Genomic DNA, 20,675 nt, shown 5'->3' with positions numbered 1-20,675 from the left:
GAAAGAAAGAAAGAAAGAAAGAAAGAAAGAAAGAAAGAAAGAAAGAATAAAGCAAAGTTAAAAGAATAGAAAAAATAACAAAATGTGAAATATCCCATTAGGGAAAAAAACTGACCTTGAAAATAGATTGAGGAGAGATAATTTAAGAATTATTGTACTACTTGAAAACCATGCTTTTTTTAAATGAATCTGTACATCATATTTCAAAAAATTGTAAGGAAAACTGCCCTGATCACTTAAGTCCAGAGGGTATAATAGAAATTGAAAGAAATGATCAATGACCTCCTGAAAGAGATCCCAAAATGAAAATCCCCAGGAATATTATAGCCAACTCCAGAGCTCCCAGGTCAAGAAGGAAATATTGCAAGCATCCAGAAAGAAACAATTCTGTAGAACCACAGTCAGAGTCATGCAAGATTTAGCAGCTTTCGCATTAAAGAAGAAAAATATGATATTCCAAAAGGTGAAGAAGCTAGGATTACATCCAAGAATAACCTACCCAGCAAAGAGTATAATCCTTCAGGGGGAAAATAGACATTTAATGAAATAGAGGACCTTCACCTGTTCCTGATGAAAAGACCAGAACTGAATATAAAATTTGACATTCAAACAAAAGACCCAAGAGAAGCATAAAAAGGTAAACATGAAAGAGAAATCATAAAGGATTCAATAAGGTTAAACTGTTTACTTTTCTATATTTGAAGATGATACATGTAATTCCTAAGAACTTCATCATTATTAGAGGAGTTAGAAGGAGCCTACATAGACAGAAGGGTATAAGTCAATTATGTTGGGATGATTAAAAAAAATGAAGGAGTGATAGAAAGAGATGAACTGAGAGAAGTGGAAAGGGAGAAGAATGGAAAAAATTATCTCACAAAAAAGAGTTGCAGTGGCCTAGTCATACCGGATCTTAAATTGTATTATAAAGCAGCACTCATCAAAACTACTTGGTACTGGCTAAGAAATAGAGTGGTGGATCAGTGGAATAGGTTAGGTACATAAGACACAGTAGTCAATGACTATAGTAATCTACTCCTTGAGAAACCCAAAGACCCCACCTTCTGGGATAAGAACTCATCATTTGACAAAACCTGCTGGGGAAACTAGAAAAAAGTATGGCAGAAACTAGGCATGGATCAAAATCTTACACCATATACCAAAATAAAGTCAAAATGGGTACACTATTTAGGTACTACAAGCAAACTGGGAAAGCAAGGGATAGTTTATCTGCCAGATTTATGGAGAACAGAAGAATTTATGACCAAACAAGAGATAGAGAACATTATGAAATGAAAAATAGATCATTTTGATTACATTAAATTGAAAAGGTTTTGCACAAATAAAGTCAATACATCCAGGATTAGGAGGGAAGCAGAAAACTAGGAAATAATTTTTATAGCCAATGTTTCTGATAAAGGCTTAAATTCTCACACAGGTAGAAAACTGAGTCAAATTTATAAGAATACAAGTCATTCCCCAATTGATAAATGGTCAAAGGATATGAACAGGCAGTTTTCAGATGAAGAAATTAAAGCTCTCTATAGTCATATGAAAAAATGCTCTAAATCACTATTGATTAGAGAAATGCAAATCAAAATAACTCTGAGGTACCACATCACACCTATCTAATTGGCTAATACCACAAAACAGGAAAATGATAAATGTTGGAAAAGAAGTGGGAAAATTGGAACACTAATGCATTGTTGGTGGAGTTGTGAACTGATCCAACCATTTTGGAGAACAATTTGGAACTATACTCAAAGGGCTATAAAAATGTGCATGCCTTTTGACCCAGCAATACCATTTTTAGGGCTGTATCCCAAAGATATCATAAAAATAGGAAAAGGACTCACATGTACAAAAATATTTATAGCAGTTCTTTCTGTGGTGGCAAAGAATTGGAAATTGAAGGGATACCCATCAATTGGGGAATGGCTGAACAAATTGTGATATATGAATGTAATGAATTATTATTGTACTGTAAGAAATGATGAGCAAGAAGACTTCAGAAAAACCTGGAAAGACTTGTTTGGACTGATGCTGAGTGAAATGAGCAGAACCAGGAGAACATTGTACACAGTAACAGCCACATTGTACGATGACTAACTTTGATAGACTTATCCCTTCTCAGCAATGCAAGGATCTAAGACATCTCCAAAAGTCTCATGACGGAAAATGCTACCCACATCCAGAGAAAGAACTATGGAGTCAATGCAGATCAAAGCACACTATTTACCCTTTTTTTCCCCTCCTATTGGTTCTAATTCTTCTTTACACCATGACTAATGTGAAAATATGTTTAATAGGAATGTATATGGAGAGCATATATCAAATTGCATGCTGTCTTGGGAGGGAGGCAGGAAGGTAGGGGAGAAAATTTAAAACTCAAAAGCTTATGGAAGTGAATGCTGAAAACAAAAAATTAATTAATTAATTTAAAAAGTTGCATAAGAAAGAGCTTTTTATAGTGGAGAGGAAATGAGGGTGGCAGGCAACACTTGAACCTCATTCTCATTGTAACTGGTCCAAAAAGGGAAGACACACACATGTATACACACACATATATGTATACGCACACATGCATGCACATGCACACACACACACACACACACACACACACACACTGTTAGTTGGGTATAGAACTCTATCTTACCCAATGAGAAGGAGGAGGGGAATAGAATAAGATGAAGGGTATGTGGGGGGTGACAAAAGGGAGGGCAGAATAAGGGAGGCAGTAGTCAGAAGCAAATTGAGGAAGGACAGGGTAAAAACAGATAGAAGGATAAAAAGAAGAAAATAGGATGGAGAAAAATACATAGTTAGTAATCATAACTGTGAATATGAATGGGATGAACTCACCCATAAAACAGAAGCAGATAGCAGAATGGATTAGAAACCAGAATCCAACAATATATTGTTTACAAGAGGTACACTTTAAACAGAAAGAGACAGACAGAGTTAAAATAATAAGCTGGAGTAGAATCTATTATGGTTCAGCTGAAGTAAAAACAGCAGGAATATAAATTATAATTTCAGACAAAGTAAAAGCAAAAGTAGGCCTAATTAAAAGACATAAACAGGGAAACTACATTTTGATAAATGGCACCATAGGTAATGAAGTAATATTTTTTAAAAATTTTACAGCAAGTTTCTCAAATAAAGTCATCTTCTTTCTAATATGTAGGGAATTGCACAAAATTTATAAAAATAAGAGTCATTCTCCAGTTGATAAATGGTCAAGGGATATGAACAGGTAGTTTTCAGAAGAAATCAAAGCTATCTTTCAATAGTCATGTGAAAAAATGCTCTAAATCACTATTGATTAGAAAAATGCAAATTAAAACACCTCTGAGGTACCACCTCATACCTACCAAAAACGTCAAATACTGAAGGGAATGTGGGAAAATAGGTACACTAATAAAGTGTTGGTGGAGTTGTGAACTCGTCCAACCATTCTGGAGTATAATTTGGAACTATACCCAAAGGGCTATAAAACTTTGCATACCCTGTGATACAACAATACCAGGTCTGCATCTCATAGAGATTAAAGAAAAGGGAAAAGGATCTATATGTACAAAGATATTTATAGCAGCTTTTTTTGTGGTGACAAATAATTAGAAATTGAGAGGATGCTCATCAATTGGGGAATGGCTGAACAAGTTATGATGGAACACTATTGTGATATAAGAAATGATAAGGGGGATGGTTTCAGAAAAACCTAGAAAGACCTATTTGAACTGATGAAAAGTGAAGTGAACAGAATCAGGAGATCATCGTACACAGTAAAAGCAATATTGTACGATGATCAATTGTGAATCACTTAGTTATTCTCAAAGATTCAAGACAATTAGGAAAGACTTATGATAAAAATTGTTAACCAGCTCCAGAGAAAGAATTGATGAACTCTGAGTCCAAATTGAAGCATAATTTTCTTACTTTCTTTATTTTTCTTGTTTTTTACAACATGGCTAATATAGAAATATGTTTTCATGATTTCACATTATAATGAGCATCATATTGCTTGCATTCTCAGTGGATGAGAAGGGGCTGGAGCGAGAGAATTTGGAACTCAAATATTTTTTAAATGTTAAAAAAATTATATAGTGTAATTTCCTTTAAAAAAGAAAAAGAGTAGAAAGTCCCTGCTACACATTGTGCGATGATCAACTATGAACAACTTAACTCTTCTCCTCAATATGATGATCCAAAAAATTCCAAAGGACTCATGAGTCCACATCCAGAGCAAGAAATAATAGAGTCTGAATATAGATTAAAGCATAGTATTTTCATTTTCTTTGTTATTCTCATGTTTTTTTTTCTTTTGGCCTGTTTCTTCTTTCACAATATGACTAATAAGGAAATATGGTTTACATGATTGCACATATATAAAATATTAAATTGCTAACCATCTTAGGGAGGAGATAGTAAAGAGGGGGAGATAATATGGAATTAGAAATTTTAAAACAATGAATGTTAAAAATTGTCTTTACATGTGATTGGAAAAATAAAATACTATTTAAAAAAAGAAAAGAAAGCCCTTGCTACCTAGGTAAGTCTAGTTTTCCCCTTAAAAAAAAGCAATGAAACTATCCTTGAGATATCTCCTTGGCCCAGGGGACTAAGGTTCGAGCTACTGATGGAGATCCCTAGTCAGTAAGAGGAATAAAAAGCCCAGTAAATGAGTAGTGGATGGTTTTTTTAGATGGTTTTTTAAAAGTCCCATCAAGTCAACAAGCATTTATTAAGTACCTACTATGTTAGCATTGTGCTAAGTTCTGGAGGTAAAAAGAAAGGAAAAAAAAAAACATCCCTGCTCTCAAGGAGCTCACATTCTTCACAGAGCTCGGAGACTTCTTGATGCTTTTTGAGAACATCTATGTACAGAGATGAAGGGATCTATATCCAACTGAACCAACATTGTATTATTACTGAATATCCTTTCCATCATGTTATTGTATCACTGAGGGAATGACCATATATGTGACATCACAGATCCATTTTGATATTTACAAGTAGGGAAGAAAAAGCCCCAGGCCTAATGAACATTCTTTCTAATAGATCAAAGAAACCTGGACTTAAAATCAACAAACAGATTTAAGTGCTAGTTCTACTACTTCATAGTTGCATAAACCCAACAAGCCACTTTTTTCTGAACTTCTCTAAAATGAGAGAATAGTTATATTAGGTCCCTTTAAATATCCTCCTATCTCTGGATAGTAACCCCTAATTAGGAATACTATCTATTACATAAATAATAGGCCAGAAGACTAATGAGATTCCTTCAACAGGAAGGAAAAATTATTTATTATCTATGCTCCCTGAGTTTGTCCTGCTTCCCAAAAGGCCTAACTATGGCTTTTTAGATATAGTTATAATACCATCCCATTTTTGCACTGTTCTAAGGTTCATTCAGTACATTTCTCATGATGACCTTGAAGAGAATATTTAAATCACATTTTACATGTATTATAAGAAATTAGAAATTCTATAGGACACCAATCATAGTCTTTTTATTTAGACTTCCTAGTGTGATATTGGAGATAAAAAAAAAAAGCCAAAACAATACTGGGCTACATTAATTGAATCAGACTGACCAGGGTAGAATTGTTCTACTATGCTTTGGAGTCATACTGAAGTATTAGGTTCAGCTCTGGGTAACACATTTTAGGAAGAACACCAATAAGCTGGAAAATGTCTAGAGAAGAACTCACAGGGTCATGAAAAACTTTTAAATTATTTCATATTAAGATTGAATGAAGAAATTGGATATGTTTAGCCCCAGGAAGAAAAGAATTGGGGGATGGAGTCTACTATAGCAGGAATTTTAAGGTCCATCATGAAGAAAAGGTATTAGGCATATTAATTTTGAGGCAGATATGCTGTTTTACTTGTAATTCGGAATGATAGCATTAGATACATGTATCTATCATCATTTAATCTATTGTTTAAATGGGGGGGGGTTGTGATTCATTGTGTTACCTCTTTGTATTGTGGGACTTGTACCATCAGCAATCAACTGCAAGCAGTCTTGTATTCCTAAAAGGCAAAAATGTTATGTCAGTAGAAATAATAAGAAACTAACACAAATGTCTTTCCCTGAGAAATGAAGCTAATAGTTTATTGGTCTTCTTTCCTTAAGGCTTTCCCCACTCCAATCCGTCTTTCACACAAACACCAAAGTAAATTTTATAAAATAAAAATCTGATAATGTCACCTCCCTTCTCCCTACACCTCAAAAAACTCCAATGACTCTCTCTCTAGGATGAAATATAATCTCCTTTGTTTGACATTGAAAACCCTTCACAACCTGGTCCCTACCTACCTTTCCAGTCATTTTACACAAGAATTCCTTCAATATATTCCATGGTCTAGTCATATTAGCTTACTTCTTGCTCCTCACACATGGATACTTTGCATTCTCTGCCCCCTAAGCCTGACATACTCTTCCCTCTTCACTCCACCTCCTGGAATCCTTGTTTTCCATCAAGACTCAGCTCAAGGGGGCAGCTAGGTGACAAAGTGGGTAAAGCACCAGCCTTGAAGTCAGGAGGACCTCATTTCAAATTTGGCCTCAGATCAAACATTTGATACCTACTAGCTGTGTGACCCTGGGCAAATAACTTAATCCCAATTGCCTAAAAAGGAAAAAAAGGGGGGGGGGGCAGACAGCTCAAGAACCACCTTCTGCAGGAGGCCTTTTATGGTCCTCCCTGCTGCTACAGCCTTCACCTCTAAAGTTACCTTGTAATTATAATATATATGCATATATAAATATACACATATATATTTGTGTATATGCATATATATGTGTATATATGTTACTTCATGTTTGTGTTTGCATCCCCAAGACAGTGTGGCACACTTAATAAATTCTTATAGATTGATTGATAGATATACATACCAACATGTCAACATAATACCCAAGAAATATTTTTAACCACTTGCATAAAGTGGAGTCAACAACTTCTCTTGACATAGTTTGTTATTAGATGTGTCACTGTAAGTGTAAAGACCAATTTTTCAAAAAAATGTGCACTTATATCCATATGGTCCTAGAAGAACCTTAGAAACTGATGGAAGTCTTGCAATCCATCTTTAGTGTTTAATCCAATTTGGTTTAAAATGTCAAGTGTTTATCTCAGAAGCTTCAGTAGGATTAGCCTGTAAAGTACACTGAGATTTAGAAAAAACTAGAGAAGTGATAACATCTGTTTTGATTATATTTAGTTTTAACATGCAGCATAATCAGCTGGAAAATTTAACAATGAATAATGAGTTCACTTAACATTACTGAACCAAAAAAGAAATCAACACTTTTCCCAAATAAAATATGAGTTTTTAATGATATTACATAATCAAGCAATTATATTTCGGGAAATAATCTTCAGCTGTCGCTTCCAGGAAAGAAAAAAATTTAGAATAAAATTTCAAGTCTATAAAAATCTAGCGTAGTATGCACTAATCTAATACAGAACATATTCAATATGTTTGCTACTATTGCAACATTGATTATTTGATTCTAAATTTTAAGAAAAACTTTCAAGAATTAATTCCACATTAAGGAAGTTCATGAGATTGTTATTAGTGGATAGAAAATTATATGTAAATATTCAAAGTGGTTTTTTCCCACAAAGAAAGGCTAAAATGAAGAATTCTATTAATTAAGGATGGAAAATATAGCATTAATGATTTTTTTAGATTATACTGTAACTAGATTTACTGCTAGGTTAAAAATCTAGTGATTTATTAGAAGGTCAAACATTTTGATCTCTGGTTTAGTCTTACTTCATTAAACCAAATATAGCCAAGTCTGATAAATAGGAAGAATCTGATTTGCTACTGTCATTGTAGTAGAACAGGGCATTACTTGTTGAAAAAAAAAAATACAAGTAGTTGCACCTTGATTTTAATCAGTATAGCAGTGAATAAAATAAAAAAAAAATTCAAGCACTTAACCAATGATCAGTAAGCATTTATTAAGTACTTACTATGGATCATGTACTATACTATTTGCTAGAAAGCCAGGACCTAAACATCTTAAGCAGCTAAATTTACTCTTCCACATTTTACTGGCTACATGTAACAACATTATCCCTCCTCAGTCCCACTGTTACTGCTGCCACCTAGACAGAAAGGCAAGATAAACTGTTGTCATTTTGGTCTCCTTCCTGGGTACTGAAAGAGAGCTAAACTTAATCATTTCTATGACATACAATTCTCCTCCACAAATTCAAACCAAACCAAAACAAAACAAAACAAAAAAGAAAAAGAAAGGGAGGCTTACAGGTGGGAGAGGGTAGGGTGTTTTTTAATGAAGAAAAGCTGATACAAAATTTCTCTAATTAGATAAATAGAGGGTTATATGTAGTCCCCTCCCTCCCTTTTCAGATTTTGGTTAAGTAGGGCCCAGAGCACTTTCAAGACAGAGAGTAGCACTAGCACCTGCAGCTGCAGGAGAACAGGGGCCCTTCCTAGACAAAGACCACAGCACAGACTGAGAGAGCAGTGAAGACCCCTTTCCCCATATCATACCACCTTGGAAGCACCAAAGACTTGCAGACCCCCAGAATTAGCTTTTAAAACAGAAGCATGAAAAAGCCTGAAACTTGGGACAGTACCTCCTCACCCCAAGGTGAGCAAAGTCAAACTTTAATATTCAGTTCAAAGTCAAGAAATAGACTGGAAATACGAGCAAACAGCAACAACAACAACAAAATAACTTGACAATTACAAGCTGTCATATTGGCAGGAAAATCCAAAACATTCTTCTTCAGAAGAAGAAGACAACATAAAAAGTAGAAGCAGTGCTTCAAAGCAAAATGCTAATTGGACATAATACAACAAGAATTTGTGGAAAAGTTAAAGATAGAGATAAGACGTAGAGTAAAAAGTAGGAAAAGAAATGAGAGTGACCAAGAAAATTATAAAAAGAGAATGAATAGCTTGGAAAAACAGGCACAAAAATACTGAAGAAAATAACACCTTAAAAATGGAATTTGCCGAATGGTAAAAGAGGCGCAAAAATTCACTGAAGTAAATAACTTCTTTAAAAAGAGAATAAGTCAAATGGAAAAGGAGGTACAAAAATTCACTAAAGAAAAGAACATCTTAAAAAAACAGAATTGACCAAATGGAAAAAGGTACAAAAGCTCACTGAAGAAAATAATTCCTTAAAAATCAGAATTGGGAAACTGGAAGCTAATGACTCCATGAGACATCAAGAAACAATAAAACAAAGCCAAAGAATGGGAGGAAAATGTGAAATATATCATCAGGAAAAAAAAACTGTCCAGAAAACAAATTGAGGAGAGATAATTTTAAAAATATTAGACTACCTGAAAGTTATGATAAAAAAAAACCTATACATCATATTTCAAGAAAATATCAAGGAAAACTGCCCTAATAGCTTAGATTCAGAGGGTAAAATAGAAACTGAAAGAATCTACCAAGCACCTCCTAAAAGAGATTCTAAAATGAAAACTCCTAGGAACATTATAGCCAAATTCCAGAGCTCCAAGGTCAAGGAGAAAATATTATAAGCAGCCAGAAAGAAATAATTCAAATATTATGGCATCACAGTAAAGATTACATAAGATTTGACAACTACGTCAAAGAAGTGAAGGGCTTAGAACATGACATTCCAGAAGGCAAAGGGATTACAACCAAGTATAATCTATCCAGCAAAACTGGGTACATTCCTTCAGGAGGACAATGGATATTTAATGAAATAGAGGAAATTTAAGCATTCCTGATGAAAAAAACAAAGCTGAATAGAAAATCTGACATTCAAACACAGGACCCAAGAGAAGCATAAAACGAAAAACATGAAAGAGAAATCATAAGGTACTTAATAAAGTTTAATTGTTTATGTCCCTAAATGGGAAGATTATGCATGTAATTCCCTAAGAATTTTATTACTGTTAGAACAGTTAGAAAGAGTCTACATAGACAGAGGGCCTAGGTGTGGGGCAATTATGTTGGGATGATCTCAAAAAAAAATGAACAGCTGAGAAAGAAGGATGCACACTCGGAGAAGAAGGAGCAGAGAAGTAGAAGGGAAATTTTTCCCACATAAAAGAGGTGTGCAAGAAAGAGATTTTATCATGAAGGGGAAATTGGGGGGCGTGTGGCAGGCAACACTTAGATCTCATTCTCATCGGAATTGGTTCAAAGAGGAAAGAATATATGTATGTCTGTGTGTATAACAGACACATTTAGTTGGGTATAGAATGTATCTTATCCCACATGGAAAAAGAAGAGGAAGGGGATAAGAGAAGAGGAGAAGGGATGATAAAAAGGAGGGCAGATTAAGGGAGTCAGTGGTCAGAAGCAAAACAAACTTTCCAGGATGGACAGGATAAAAAGAGAAATAGAAGAATCAGCTAAGGGGCTCAGTGGATAGGGCTCTGGCCTTGGAGTTAGGAGAACCTGAGTTCAAATACAGCCTCAGACACTTGACACTTACTAGCTGTGTGACCCTGGGCAAGTCATTTAATCTTGATTGCCTCACCAAAAGGAAAAAAGAAAAACAAAGAGAGAGAGAGAGAGAGAGAGAGAGAGAGAAGAATAAACAGAAGAAAATAAGATGGAGGGAAATACACATTTAGCAATAATAATGGTGAATGTAATGGGATGATCTCACCCATAAGAAGTGGATAGCAGAATGGATTAGAAACCAGAATCCAACAATATGTTGTTTGGGAGAAACACACTTGAAACAGAGAGACAAACAGAGTTAAAATAAGGGCTTGGAGCAGAATTTATTATGTTTCAGCTGAAATTAAAAAGGCAAGGTTAGCAGTAAAAATTAAGCATAATTAGATGGAGAAATGCAGAATAGATTACAATATATCATATGGATTCGGATCTAATTTCCAGGCTTCTAAAGACTTGACTCAAAGAGTAGTTGTTAATGGTTCAGTGTCAATCTGGCAGGAGGTCTCCATTGGAGTACCTCATGGATCTGTGCTTGGACTTGTGCTATTTATTTTTCCTAACTAATTGCTTGTTTAAAGGCACTGATGGCATATTCATTAGATTTATAGATGACACTGAACTGAATAAGCTCCTTGAGATTAAGGACAGTCATTTATATTTCTTTGTATCTCCAGAGTTTAGTACAATGCCTGGCACATATTAGGTGTTTAATAAATGTTTAGTGACTATCTGACTAATGACAGTCAAGATTCAAAATATCTTGACAGGCAAAACCATTGAGATCAATCTGATCAGATGAAATCTGATAGGGATAAATAGATACAAAAAAAAGGAAATGGATTTAAAAAAATCAAACTCACAACTACAAGATGGGGTAGGCATGGCTAGAGAAAGTTTGTTGGGAAAAGATCTAGGTTTTTTTAATGAATTACAAATTCAATATGAGTCAGCAGCTAAAAAATGTGGCAGTCAAAAAAACTAATGAGATTTGAGGCCATATTACAAAAGGCATAGCTTCCAGAAGTAAGGAGTGGATAGTCTGTACTCTATTTGTGTCAGCCTCATCTGGGGTTATGTATTTAGTTCTGAGCATCCAGAGGAAGGAAAATAGGATGGGGAAGGGTCTCAAGATTTACTATGTGAAGATCATTTGAAAGAACTGGGTTTGAGAAGACTCAGGGGAGAACATGATAACTGGGATAGGAAGACAGCAGTTAAGAGAGGAGAAAAATATTGGAGAAAGAATACTCACAAACAAAACAAACTTCCTGATCTTGAAGGAAGATAAAAACAGGGAGAAAGAAAAAGATCTAGAATTTAAGTGGGTGCCCAAGATTGTCTCTTAGACAGCTAAGCATTCCTGAACAAAGTGTGGTATATGAGTTTAAAGGAATATTATTGCATCATAGAAATGATAGGATGACTTCAGAGAATTCAGGATATTAAGGAGTGACACAGAGTGAAGTGAGCAGAACCAAGAGAACAGTTTATATGGACAGCAACATTGTCAAGAAAAACAACTTTGAAATACTTAAGAACTCTGATCAATGCAATGTATCTGGAGGACTCATGATGAAGCATGTTACCTATCTCCTGACAGAGAGGTGATGTACATAAGGTAAAGAAACAGATATATTTTGGATGGGTTGTTTGGACAGGATTCATTTGCTGAAGTATGTTTATTTACTACAAATTTGTTCCTTTTTTACCTATTTCTTTCTCTCCATTTTTAATCGGGGGCAGGTCAAGAGTAAGAGCATTGGCAATATTGATGACAAAAAATAGGGGTTCCTGTAATTTTTAAATGCACATAAGAAAACAAGGAAATAAGCAGAACAGTTTTGAAAATAACATGCAAAATATATTATGTACTTATATATAATATAATTATATATTATATTCATTAGTCTAACCCATATGAAGAAAAGAATCTCCTCTATTATGTTCTGGTAAAGCAGTCTGCTTATTCTTTCTGATACCACCTTCTTAATCAACTAGTCACTTCACTTTAATAATCTTTATTTTTCCCCAAGTACCTAATCTCTGCTGTGCATGTAGTAGATATGCAAAACAAAAAAAAAGTTTGTTCAATCATCACTTAATGCCAGCACAATAGAGATGTTTATAAAACAAGAAAGGAAAATTCCTGCCAGACAAATAATGAACTTGGGATGAACTATTTCAAAAGTGTGGGCACCATACCATTAGTATCCAAAATCTAAATGATTCCTAAAAAAATCTAAGATTTACTGTTAAAATTCATTCTATATTTTATTCCATTACGACAAAAAATCATTCTGGATAATTAAGGGTTCTGGATAATCTAGTATACAATAATGATTCTGAATAAGCATGCAGTTTCTCTACTTAGCCAATGTTAACAATACTCTCTTTATTTGGTCACACACTCATACACACACACACACACATACTGGTTTCTCTGGTTCTTGCACATTTGACAGTAAATATAAGAAAAAAACAGATTATATGCTATTACCAGATTACATCTCCATTAATAAATATTTTTATCAGTATTACAAATAATAATATTTTATACATACTTTGTGCTTTACAAAATGCTTTGCCTGATTTGATCTTATTTAATTCAATATGGATGTTACATCTGAAGTGGGATGGGAAGAGAAGAGATGAGTTATAATGGACCTTCTCGACTCTTTTGTCATCATTGAATTTCATCAAATTATATCTTTTCTCATCTGTCTATACATCAAATATCCTAAATACCTCCACCTAGCACAACCTCACTACAAAATCACTGAATTAAAGGAAATGACACATTTTTCAAAGGTGCAGAGGTGCAAATGCAACTGTGCATAAATGATGCATCTTTCTTCTAATTGTATAAATCACTTGCTAATTCAGTCCTTTCTACCATCTAGATTCCCCTCCTCCACCCCTACAGCCATTCAGCTCCTACGTAACTTTCAAGGTGTCCATAAAATCATAAATCAATCAATAAGCTTGTGTTAAGCACCCACTATGAAGATACCATACTAGGCATTGAGGATTCAAACATGGAGAATGAAATAATCCATACTGTCAAGGAGCTTACATTCTATTTGGGAAGACAATATGCACATAGATAAGTATGTACAAGAATAAACATAAATAGAGTAAGTAATATATATAGACAAGGTCGTTGGCAGGAAGGATACTGACAGTTGGGATGATCAGGAAAAGCTTCATTTAGAAGCTTCTAGGACCTAGAAGAAGGTAGTTATTAAGCTGCATCTTGAAGGAACAGAAAGATTCTGTAAGGCAGAGGAGGGAATACATTTCTGACATAAAAACAATCAGTGCAAAGGCATACAACAAGAAGAGATGGAGCGTCAGATGTGAGGAACAGAAAGAAGGGTAGTTTGTGTACCACAGAGTGCAGGAAGGGGAGTCATTTATAACCTAGTAAGCAGCTTACAAGTCAAATAGATAAGTTCATATCTTATTCCAGAGGTAATAGGGAGCTGCTGAAATTTATTGATTAGAGGAATCATATGGTCAATTCTGCACCTAAGGAAAATTACTTTGGCATTTCTGTGGAAAATGAACTACAGAGGGGAGAGGAGCTAATTAGGAGGCCATTGTAATAGTCTGGCTGAGAGGTGATAAAGGCCTGAACTAAGGTGGTGGCTATATGAGTGGAAAACAGGGGTCAGATGTAGAGGAAGATATCTTGGCAATTGATTAGATATATAGGGTAAGGGAAAGTGAGAAGTTCAAGGATGACACCAAAGATAGAAATCTAGTAGACTGAAAGAATGATGGTATCTTTAAATAGAAAAGATTGGAAGGGCTTGGGAGGAAAGGTAGTAAGTTCTGTTTGTGGCATGTTGAATTTGAGACGTCTCTGGAACACACAGTTTGAAATGTCCAAAAAGCAATTTGTAATGTAGAACTGAAGGAAGAGACTGGGACTCGATACATAGATACGGATGTAACATGCATAGAGATAGTAATTAAGTTCATGAGAATAGTCAGGTCACCGGGAGTTTAGAGAAAGAAGAGAAAAAATCCCAAGTCAGAGCCTTGAGGAACACCTAGGGTTAGAGGGCACGATATGTATAAGTTTCTCTTCTCTGAGAAGAGATAGTCATAGAGATGAGAGGAGAACCAGGTGAAAGAAGCATTAGAAAAACCTAGAGGGAAGAGAATATCTAGGAAACAAGGATGGTCAATGATACAAAATGCTGAAGAGAGGTAAAAAAGGATCAAGTGTGATAAAAGAGTATCAGGTTTTGCAATTAAGATATCATTGCTAACAATAAAGAAGAAAAATAAATTTCAATTGAATGGTAAGATCGGAAGCCAAATTGCAAAGTGTTGAGGAATGACAGAAAAAGAGAAACTGAAGATGGCAACTGTAGACCACTTTTTATAGGAGTTTGGCTAATAAAGGCAGGAGAGATATAAAACAATCATTCGAGGCTACAATAGGGTGTAATGGAGAGGTTTTTGTTTGTTGTTTTAAGGAGGGAAAAAAACTTGGGCCTGTTTGAAGGCAGTAGTTAAGGAACCAATAGAAAAAGAGAGGTGGAGTGGGGACAAAACTGAAGTCTACTGGAAAAAATGGGAAGAGATAGGATTAAACGCACGTGTATAAGGGTGAATTTTGGCAAGGAGAAGAGCCACATCATTATTAGAAACTGGAAGAAAAGAGGAAAGAGTAAGGACTAAGAAAGAGAAAGTGAGAAGAGGAAGCTCATGGGGGGGGGTTTAAAAAAAGTGGCCTTAATCTCCTCAGTAAAAGAAATAGGAAGGGGGCAGCTAGATGGTGCAGTGGATAGAGCATTAGGCCCTGAAGGCAGGAGGACCTGAGTTCAAATTTGGCCTCCACTGTGTGACCCTGGGAAAGTCACTTAACCCTGATTGCCTCACAAAAGAAAAGAAAAAAAAAAATATTAAGGTCCTCTGCTGAGATAGGATAGGGGTAGGTGGGAGGAATAAGGAAAAATGAGAAGGTTTGGTATAACTTCTGTGTGGAATGAGATAAGGAATCAGTTACTCAGTAATGAAAGCATTATCTTGCTGTAGTAAAGATTCAAGTAAAGTTTAACATAATTTTTTTATTATATCAGGTCAGTAAGGTTGTGTGAATTCTTTTAACTCTGCTCAACAGTACATAAGCAGAAGCAGAGGAGGCCAGTGGTAGGCGTCATCCAAGGCTGGGGTTTGGTAAGGGATGAAAATCATTAGAACAAGAGGGTGACTGTTCTAAGAGTAGAAGATAGGGTGAAATTGAAACCTTTCCATATCACCCTAGCCCCTAGTACGCTCTTCCTCCTCTGAAGTAGCACTTATTGTGACCTATTTGACATACGTATATTGTCATCATGCATTCACCAACAAACTGCTTATCTCAAGCTAGATAACAAGCTTCCTGAGGGAAAAAATAAAAATAAAAACAGGCCTTACACTTTTTTATATGTACTCCAGAATCTAGAATTGTTTCCTGAATACAGCAGGCACTAAATACATATTTTTATTTGATTGATTTAATTCAACATTTATTAAGTATTTACTATATACAGATCATTGTGTGGATTATTGGGTAAAATAAAAAAAAACATAGAAACTGCTCTCTTTGAACATAAAATCTAACACAGGCATATGGTTGATTAGAAGAAAATTATAATATACAAAATAACACTGAATAAATATGTGAGAGGTACAAAGTACCATATGAAAACTCAGTGAAAATGTTCATTACTGATTTACTGCTGAATGAACTTTTTTAGAGGGAAGAGAAAATTGGATGTCAGCTCTGTTTCTTCACTAATCTTTCTAAATTAGTATTTGCATCCAGAAATGTACTTGTTATAAACAAATTCTATTACAACAATGAGCAAAAGAAGATTAGTAGAGTTCATTATAAATAGGATTGATCTAGAAAAGGTATAATTGACAAATATCAACAACAGCAACCACAACTAGAATAGTATTGTCATTATTACATATTCTTCCACACTGTAGAGACTTCTGAAAAAATTAGCCCATTACTAGTATCTTGACCTCCAAATGGGTTCAAAAAACCCCCTGAATGTGTGAAGAAATATCAATCATTAAATCTGTTGCTTCCAACCAAGTGAATGGCACAGAGATATACAACATCTCTTTTGACTGAGTTGACTTAAAGAAAATGTTCAACTTGTTTCTTGGCTCTTTATGTTCCTAAAATGTCAAGCTTAACAATAACAGGGTTCAAAAAAAATATGGCTGCTAGGTCACTGCTGTCAATTGCATATTCCACTCTGACAAGTAGAACAGATGTTTGTCTCTTGCAACATTGGAGACCAAGTTTCTGATATTCTGGTGCAGGGAAAAAAATCCTTCAGGGACAAATTTTGGCCAGAGGGCACAGTGTCAGTAGCCAGCTGGCTCTCCGCTATAGCTGTTGCGTGGACTGATGGAGAAGAGGTTCATGATTGTTTTCCATATAGGCAGGAATGTGGGACCCCTTGCTACTCCTAACACTCTATGTTGCACTCTCCTATTATGCTTCTTTGGCTGAGCGTCTTTAGGATTTCTTCTCACTATAGCTTCACAGGTCACAACAGATTTAGAACTCCAGAGGAAACAGACTTGAACAGCTCCCCAACAATAAATACGGAAAGAGAAGGTAGCTATAGAAAGCAGATGGTGTCCTTCTAGACTATCTAAGAACAAAGACTCCAGCAAGCAGGACTGGAGGGTTGGATAGTCAAGTCTTCACTTAAAAAGAAATGATGTTACCTACTTGCCTTTGCTACTACAGAAGGCAGTTTGTACTAGCAAGCTACTAATAGTCAAACTCTAGATATGTTTATGGGTTTGAGTATGAAATTAATTTGAGCAACTTTTGGTTATTTGGCACCTCTTTTATGCTGGATTTCCCCACATTTCTGTCTGTTAGATTTTAATCAGAAACAATCTTGTGAAATACTTTGAACCCAGCTAAGTCTTTAATTTAAAAGGTTAAAAAAATAATTAAGAAAAAAAATATCGGCACTGAAGAATGAAATAGAGATAAAACTTCAATTCATCAGAATTATAACTGAATGAATGTCTGAAAGAAGGTGTTTCTGGGGCCATTTTACTCAAGTTTTAGGGAGCTATCTTCCCTGGCTCACCACCACAACCAAAAGGCCTAGACTGTATTCCTGGCTGGAACCCTTGTGGCAGTGCTCTTATGTTTTTCAATCAGCTACAATAAATATGAACTTTTAATATTTCATAAAATGTTTTCTGATTAAATACAAACTGAGAAATGAGAAGAAATTCAGAAGGAATACAATGTTAAGTAACCTCAAAGTCACTTCATTCAATATCACTTTAAAGCTCCTATTGAATCAATACATTTATTTACTGTGTACTATGTGCAAGAGACTATAGTAGGTACTGTGGAAGAACCAAGTTTTATCCTTCTCCCTTTCTCCTTCCTTCTTCTGGGGGCTTCTGATCTGATCCTATTGGTAAATAGACTGTACATATGCAAATGTAACCAAGAGTGAAAAATAGAATGTCATAAATCCCAAATGAGTATGACTTGTAAAAATGATAAATGATGGCCTAGAAGCTCAGAGTAAGGGGAGATTTATAATGATCTGAGTTGATCAGGCAATGCTTCACAAAGAAGATATATCTTAAATTTGGACTTCAAAGATGGATTGGATTTTATGATCACATCTTTTAAAAGGGAATCATTGGGGCTTTAATAAAAATGTGATGGCAAGCATTACATTTGAAGTCATACATTGTCAACTCTAAAACATAAATTCTTGAATTGTTATAAAGAATTTTTCTGATCATGGGCAAATGAGCTCTGGATGGCTAAATGCAAAATAGTACAATTAGTCTCTCAGATAAGGCATTTTACCTCTTGGGCCTCAGTTTCCTCTTACATTAAATTACATTGAATTTCACTAAATGGCAAGGATTCTAAGGTCATCTTTAACATCCTGTTATGCTATAAACTATTCTAGTAAATTTTTCATGGTTAGAAAAAATTAACTGGCAGAAGAATAGAGATTGAATCTCTGATTACATTGGATTAGGGAACTGCCAGATAAGGGAACTCTGTCTAAGAGTGTAGGTAGATATTTTCACTGTAAATGATAGCCTTAGAGAGTTGTTTAAAAACTAAGAGGTTAAGCGACTTTTACAGAATTGCACAGCCAGTATGTGTGTCAGAGGCAAGAGAACCCAGATTTTCCTGATTCAGAGGTCAGATCTCTAACCATTCTGATACTTCATCTCTCTAACATAAGGAGATGTCTAAAACTTAAGGGCTCCATGCACAGTTATTTAAAAAAAATGAAGATTAATGGCACATTCAGTTCTCATATGGAGGGACTGTTAAAAATGTCTTGAGAGAAGCAATAAGATTAAAGCAGTACACCTGTTCTGGTATAAATATCACAAAATGGCGCATGGCAGAGATGAGTATATTTAGCCAACTCTCTGTCTCAGATGGGCACATTCTAATAAAAGAGAGATGAAAGCATTTGAATGAAAGAATGAAAAACAAAACATTTACCAAGGCTTACTATGTGCAAAGCACTGTGTCTAGGGTTGAGCATACAAATACAAAAGCAAAGACAGTCCCTAATTTGATTATGGCTCTGGATTTGGAAATGGGATAGGAAAAGGTGAGGTTTTATTACATGAGTCATGGGCAATGCTTCTGACAAAGTGGCCTTTCTTTTATTTGAATATTAAATAAACTGCTCCCTTTATACCAAGCACAGATGAATTATTTCACGAATGAAATGTTGTTTAGGAACATTAAAATACTGACCAGCTTATTGCGTTCACTATGAAGAGTCAGAATAATAAAAGAGGTATTTTTTCCTTCCCTTCCTCCACTCCCCTAGATGATTCCAGGGCTCATGAAGGCTGATACTTAAATCTCCTCTTCACTACAACCTGGAACAATTGAAGTAATACTCGTAAAGGGCTCCCTTGTTTTAGCAGCATGTCTGGTCAGGTTTTGTTTGCAACAAGAAAACATGTAGATCAGAGAACCAGGAAGGAAAATGAAATCACTTAATTCTCCCCATTTTTGTGCTATGGGTGTTTGCCCCATTTGGGAGGTTTCTGAAAGACTGCTTCCCCTCAACTTACTAGTTTCCCCTGAGTCCGGAACACCTCTTCTGCTCCTTCTGCTTTGTCTAAGGCTGATTTGGGGATTGCTTTCTCCTGTGATAGGGGGTGCCCCACGCTCCTGTTAATGAAAAAGACCCAGGTTATTTACAAAAAAAAAAAAAAATAAGCAGAAGTAAAAGAAGTAGGAAGCATGAGAGCCCTGTACTCAGGGCTAGGCAGTTTTTTGGTAACTCACTTGTAGTCCTGTGATGGCAGCAGCTTCTGACTGAAGAATAGTAGGGTAAATTTCTGCTTTCTCCTTCTGCAGGCCCTGCAGTTGCTCAGTCCTGCTCGGATAAGCCTGAAGTTCATGCCGGAGACTCCTCAACTCAGCCTGCAGGGTGAACACTTGGTACAATGAGACCAGTGCCAGGCCACCGGAGAGAAGTGTTAGTAACAGAGTGGCTGAGAGGAGCCCTCCTCTTCTAGCCTGCCATGCAGAGCTTTTTGTCTGAGGAAGGGTGGATATACAATCCAGGAGTTTCATTTCTTCTCTCTTCTTAAGGCCAGAAGTGAAGAAATAAAGTTTAACTGCTCCTCTTTCTCTGTCGTCATCCATTTCACTATTTGAACTTTGAGAGTTAGAGAAGGCAGAATAAGTGACCACATGGAATGGATCATTTCCTGTTAGACTTGTTTGCTGATGTCCAGCACTGAGGGGATCTTAAAGCCTATCTTGCCTCATCAGGAGGCCTCTCCTGAATTTTCTTCCTTCCTCTGCCATGCATCTCTGTAGTTACCATAGAATAGGTTTTTACTGGCGTTCTCTCCTTTATTTTATTGCTCAATCAGCCTTCCTCTTTTCACTTTCAGTTTTTGTTACATGTTGTTATTGGTATCTCTCAAACTTCCAGGAGCAAATGGGCTCCATAGCCCTTCTTTCTTAGACACAGCTTTGACCTTTGACTAAGAGGTATATCAAGCAAAATGTTTTAAGTCCCAAAATAACAGATTAGTGTGTTTAAGTAGCCATATATGAAACCTTCATTAGACTATCTCTAGTTGGGCTCTGTCTACTTTAAGATAGATGAGGCAAAACTGGGATGAATCCAAGTCAGGGCAATAAAACTAATGAATAATTAGGTAAGGTCAGCTAA

General features: G+C 35.6%; 1 protein-coding gene across 1 annotated transcript in view; it reads right to left on the bottom strand.

The window, feature by feature from the left end:
• LOC114046294 (tumor necrosis factor ligand superfamily member 13B-like) overlaps positions 1 to 20,346 on the bottom strand; it is a 48,921-nt gene extending 28,575 nt beyond the window's left edge. Inside the window, exons 1-3 of the mRNA XM_027866596.1 lie at positions 19,775 to 20,346; positions 19,558 to 19,657; positions 5,983 to 6,039 (exon numbers count right to left, since the gene is read on the bottom strand). Of these exons, the coding sequence (XP_027722397.1) occupies positions 5,983 to 6,039; positions 19,558 to 19,657; positions 19,775 to 20,137 (520 nt within the window). The 5' untranslated portion in view covers positions 20,138 to 20,346. The remainder of the gene's footprint in view (positions 1 to 5,982; positions 6,040 to 19,557; positions 19,658 to 19,774) is intronic.
• Positions 20,347 to 20,675: the final 329 nt, after the last annotated feature.

Source organism: Vombatus ursinus, unplaced genomic scaffold (genome assembly GCF_900497805.2).
Source record: "Vombatus ursinus unplaced genomic scaffold, bare-nosed wombat genome assembly UNPS02014781.1, whole genome shotgun sequence".
Classification (NCBI taxonomy): domain Eukaryota; kingdom Metazoa; phylum Chordata; class Mammalia; order Diprotodontia; family Vombatidae; genus Vombatus; species Vombatus ursinus.
The sequence above is the reverse complement of the archived record's forward strand: the minus strand, read 5'-3'. Positions and strand labels throughout refer to the sequence as shown.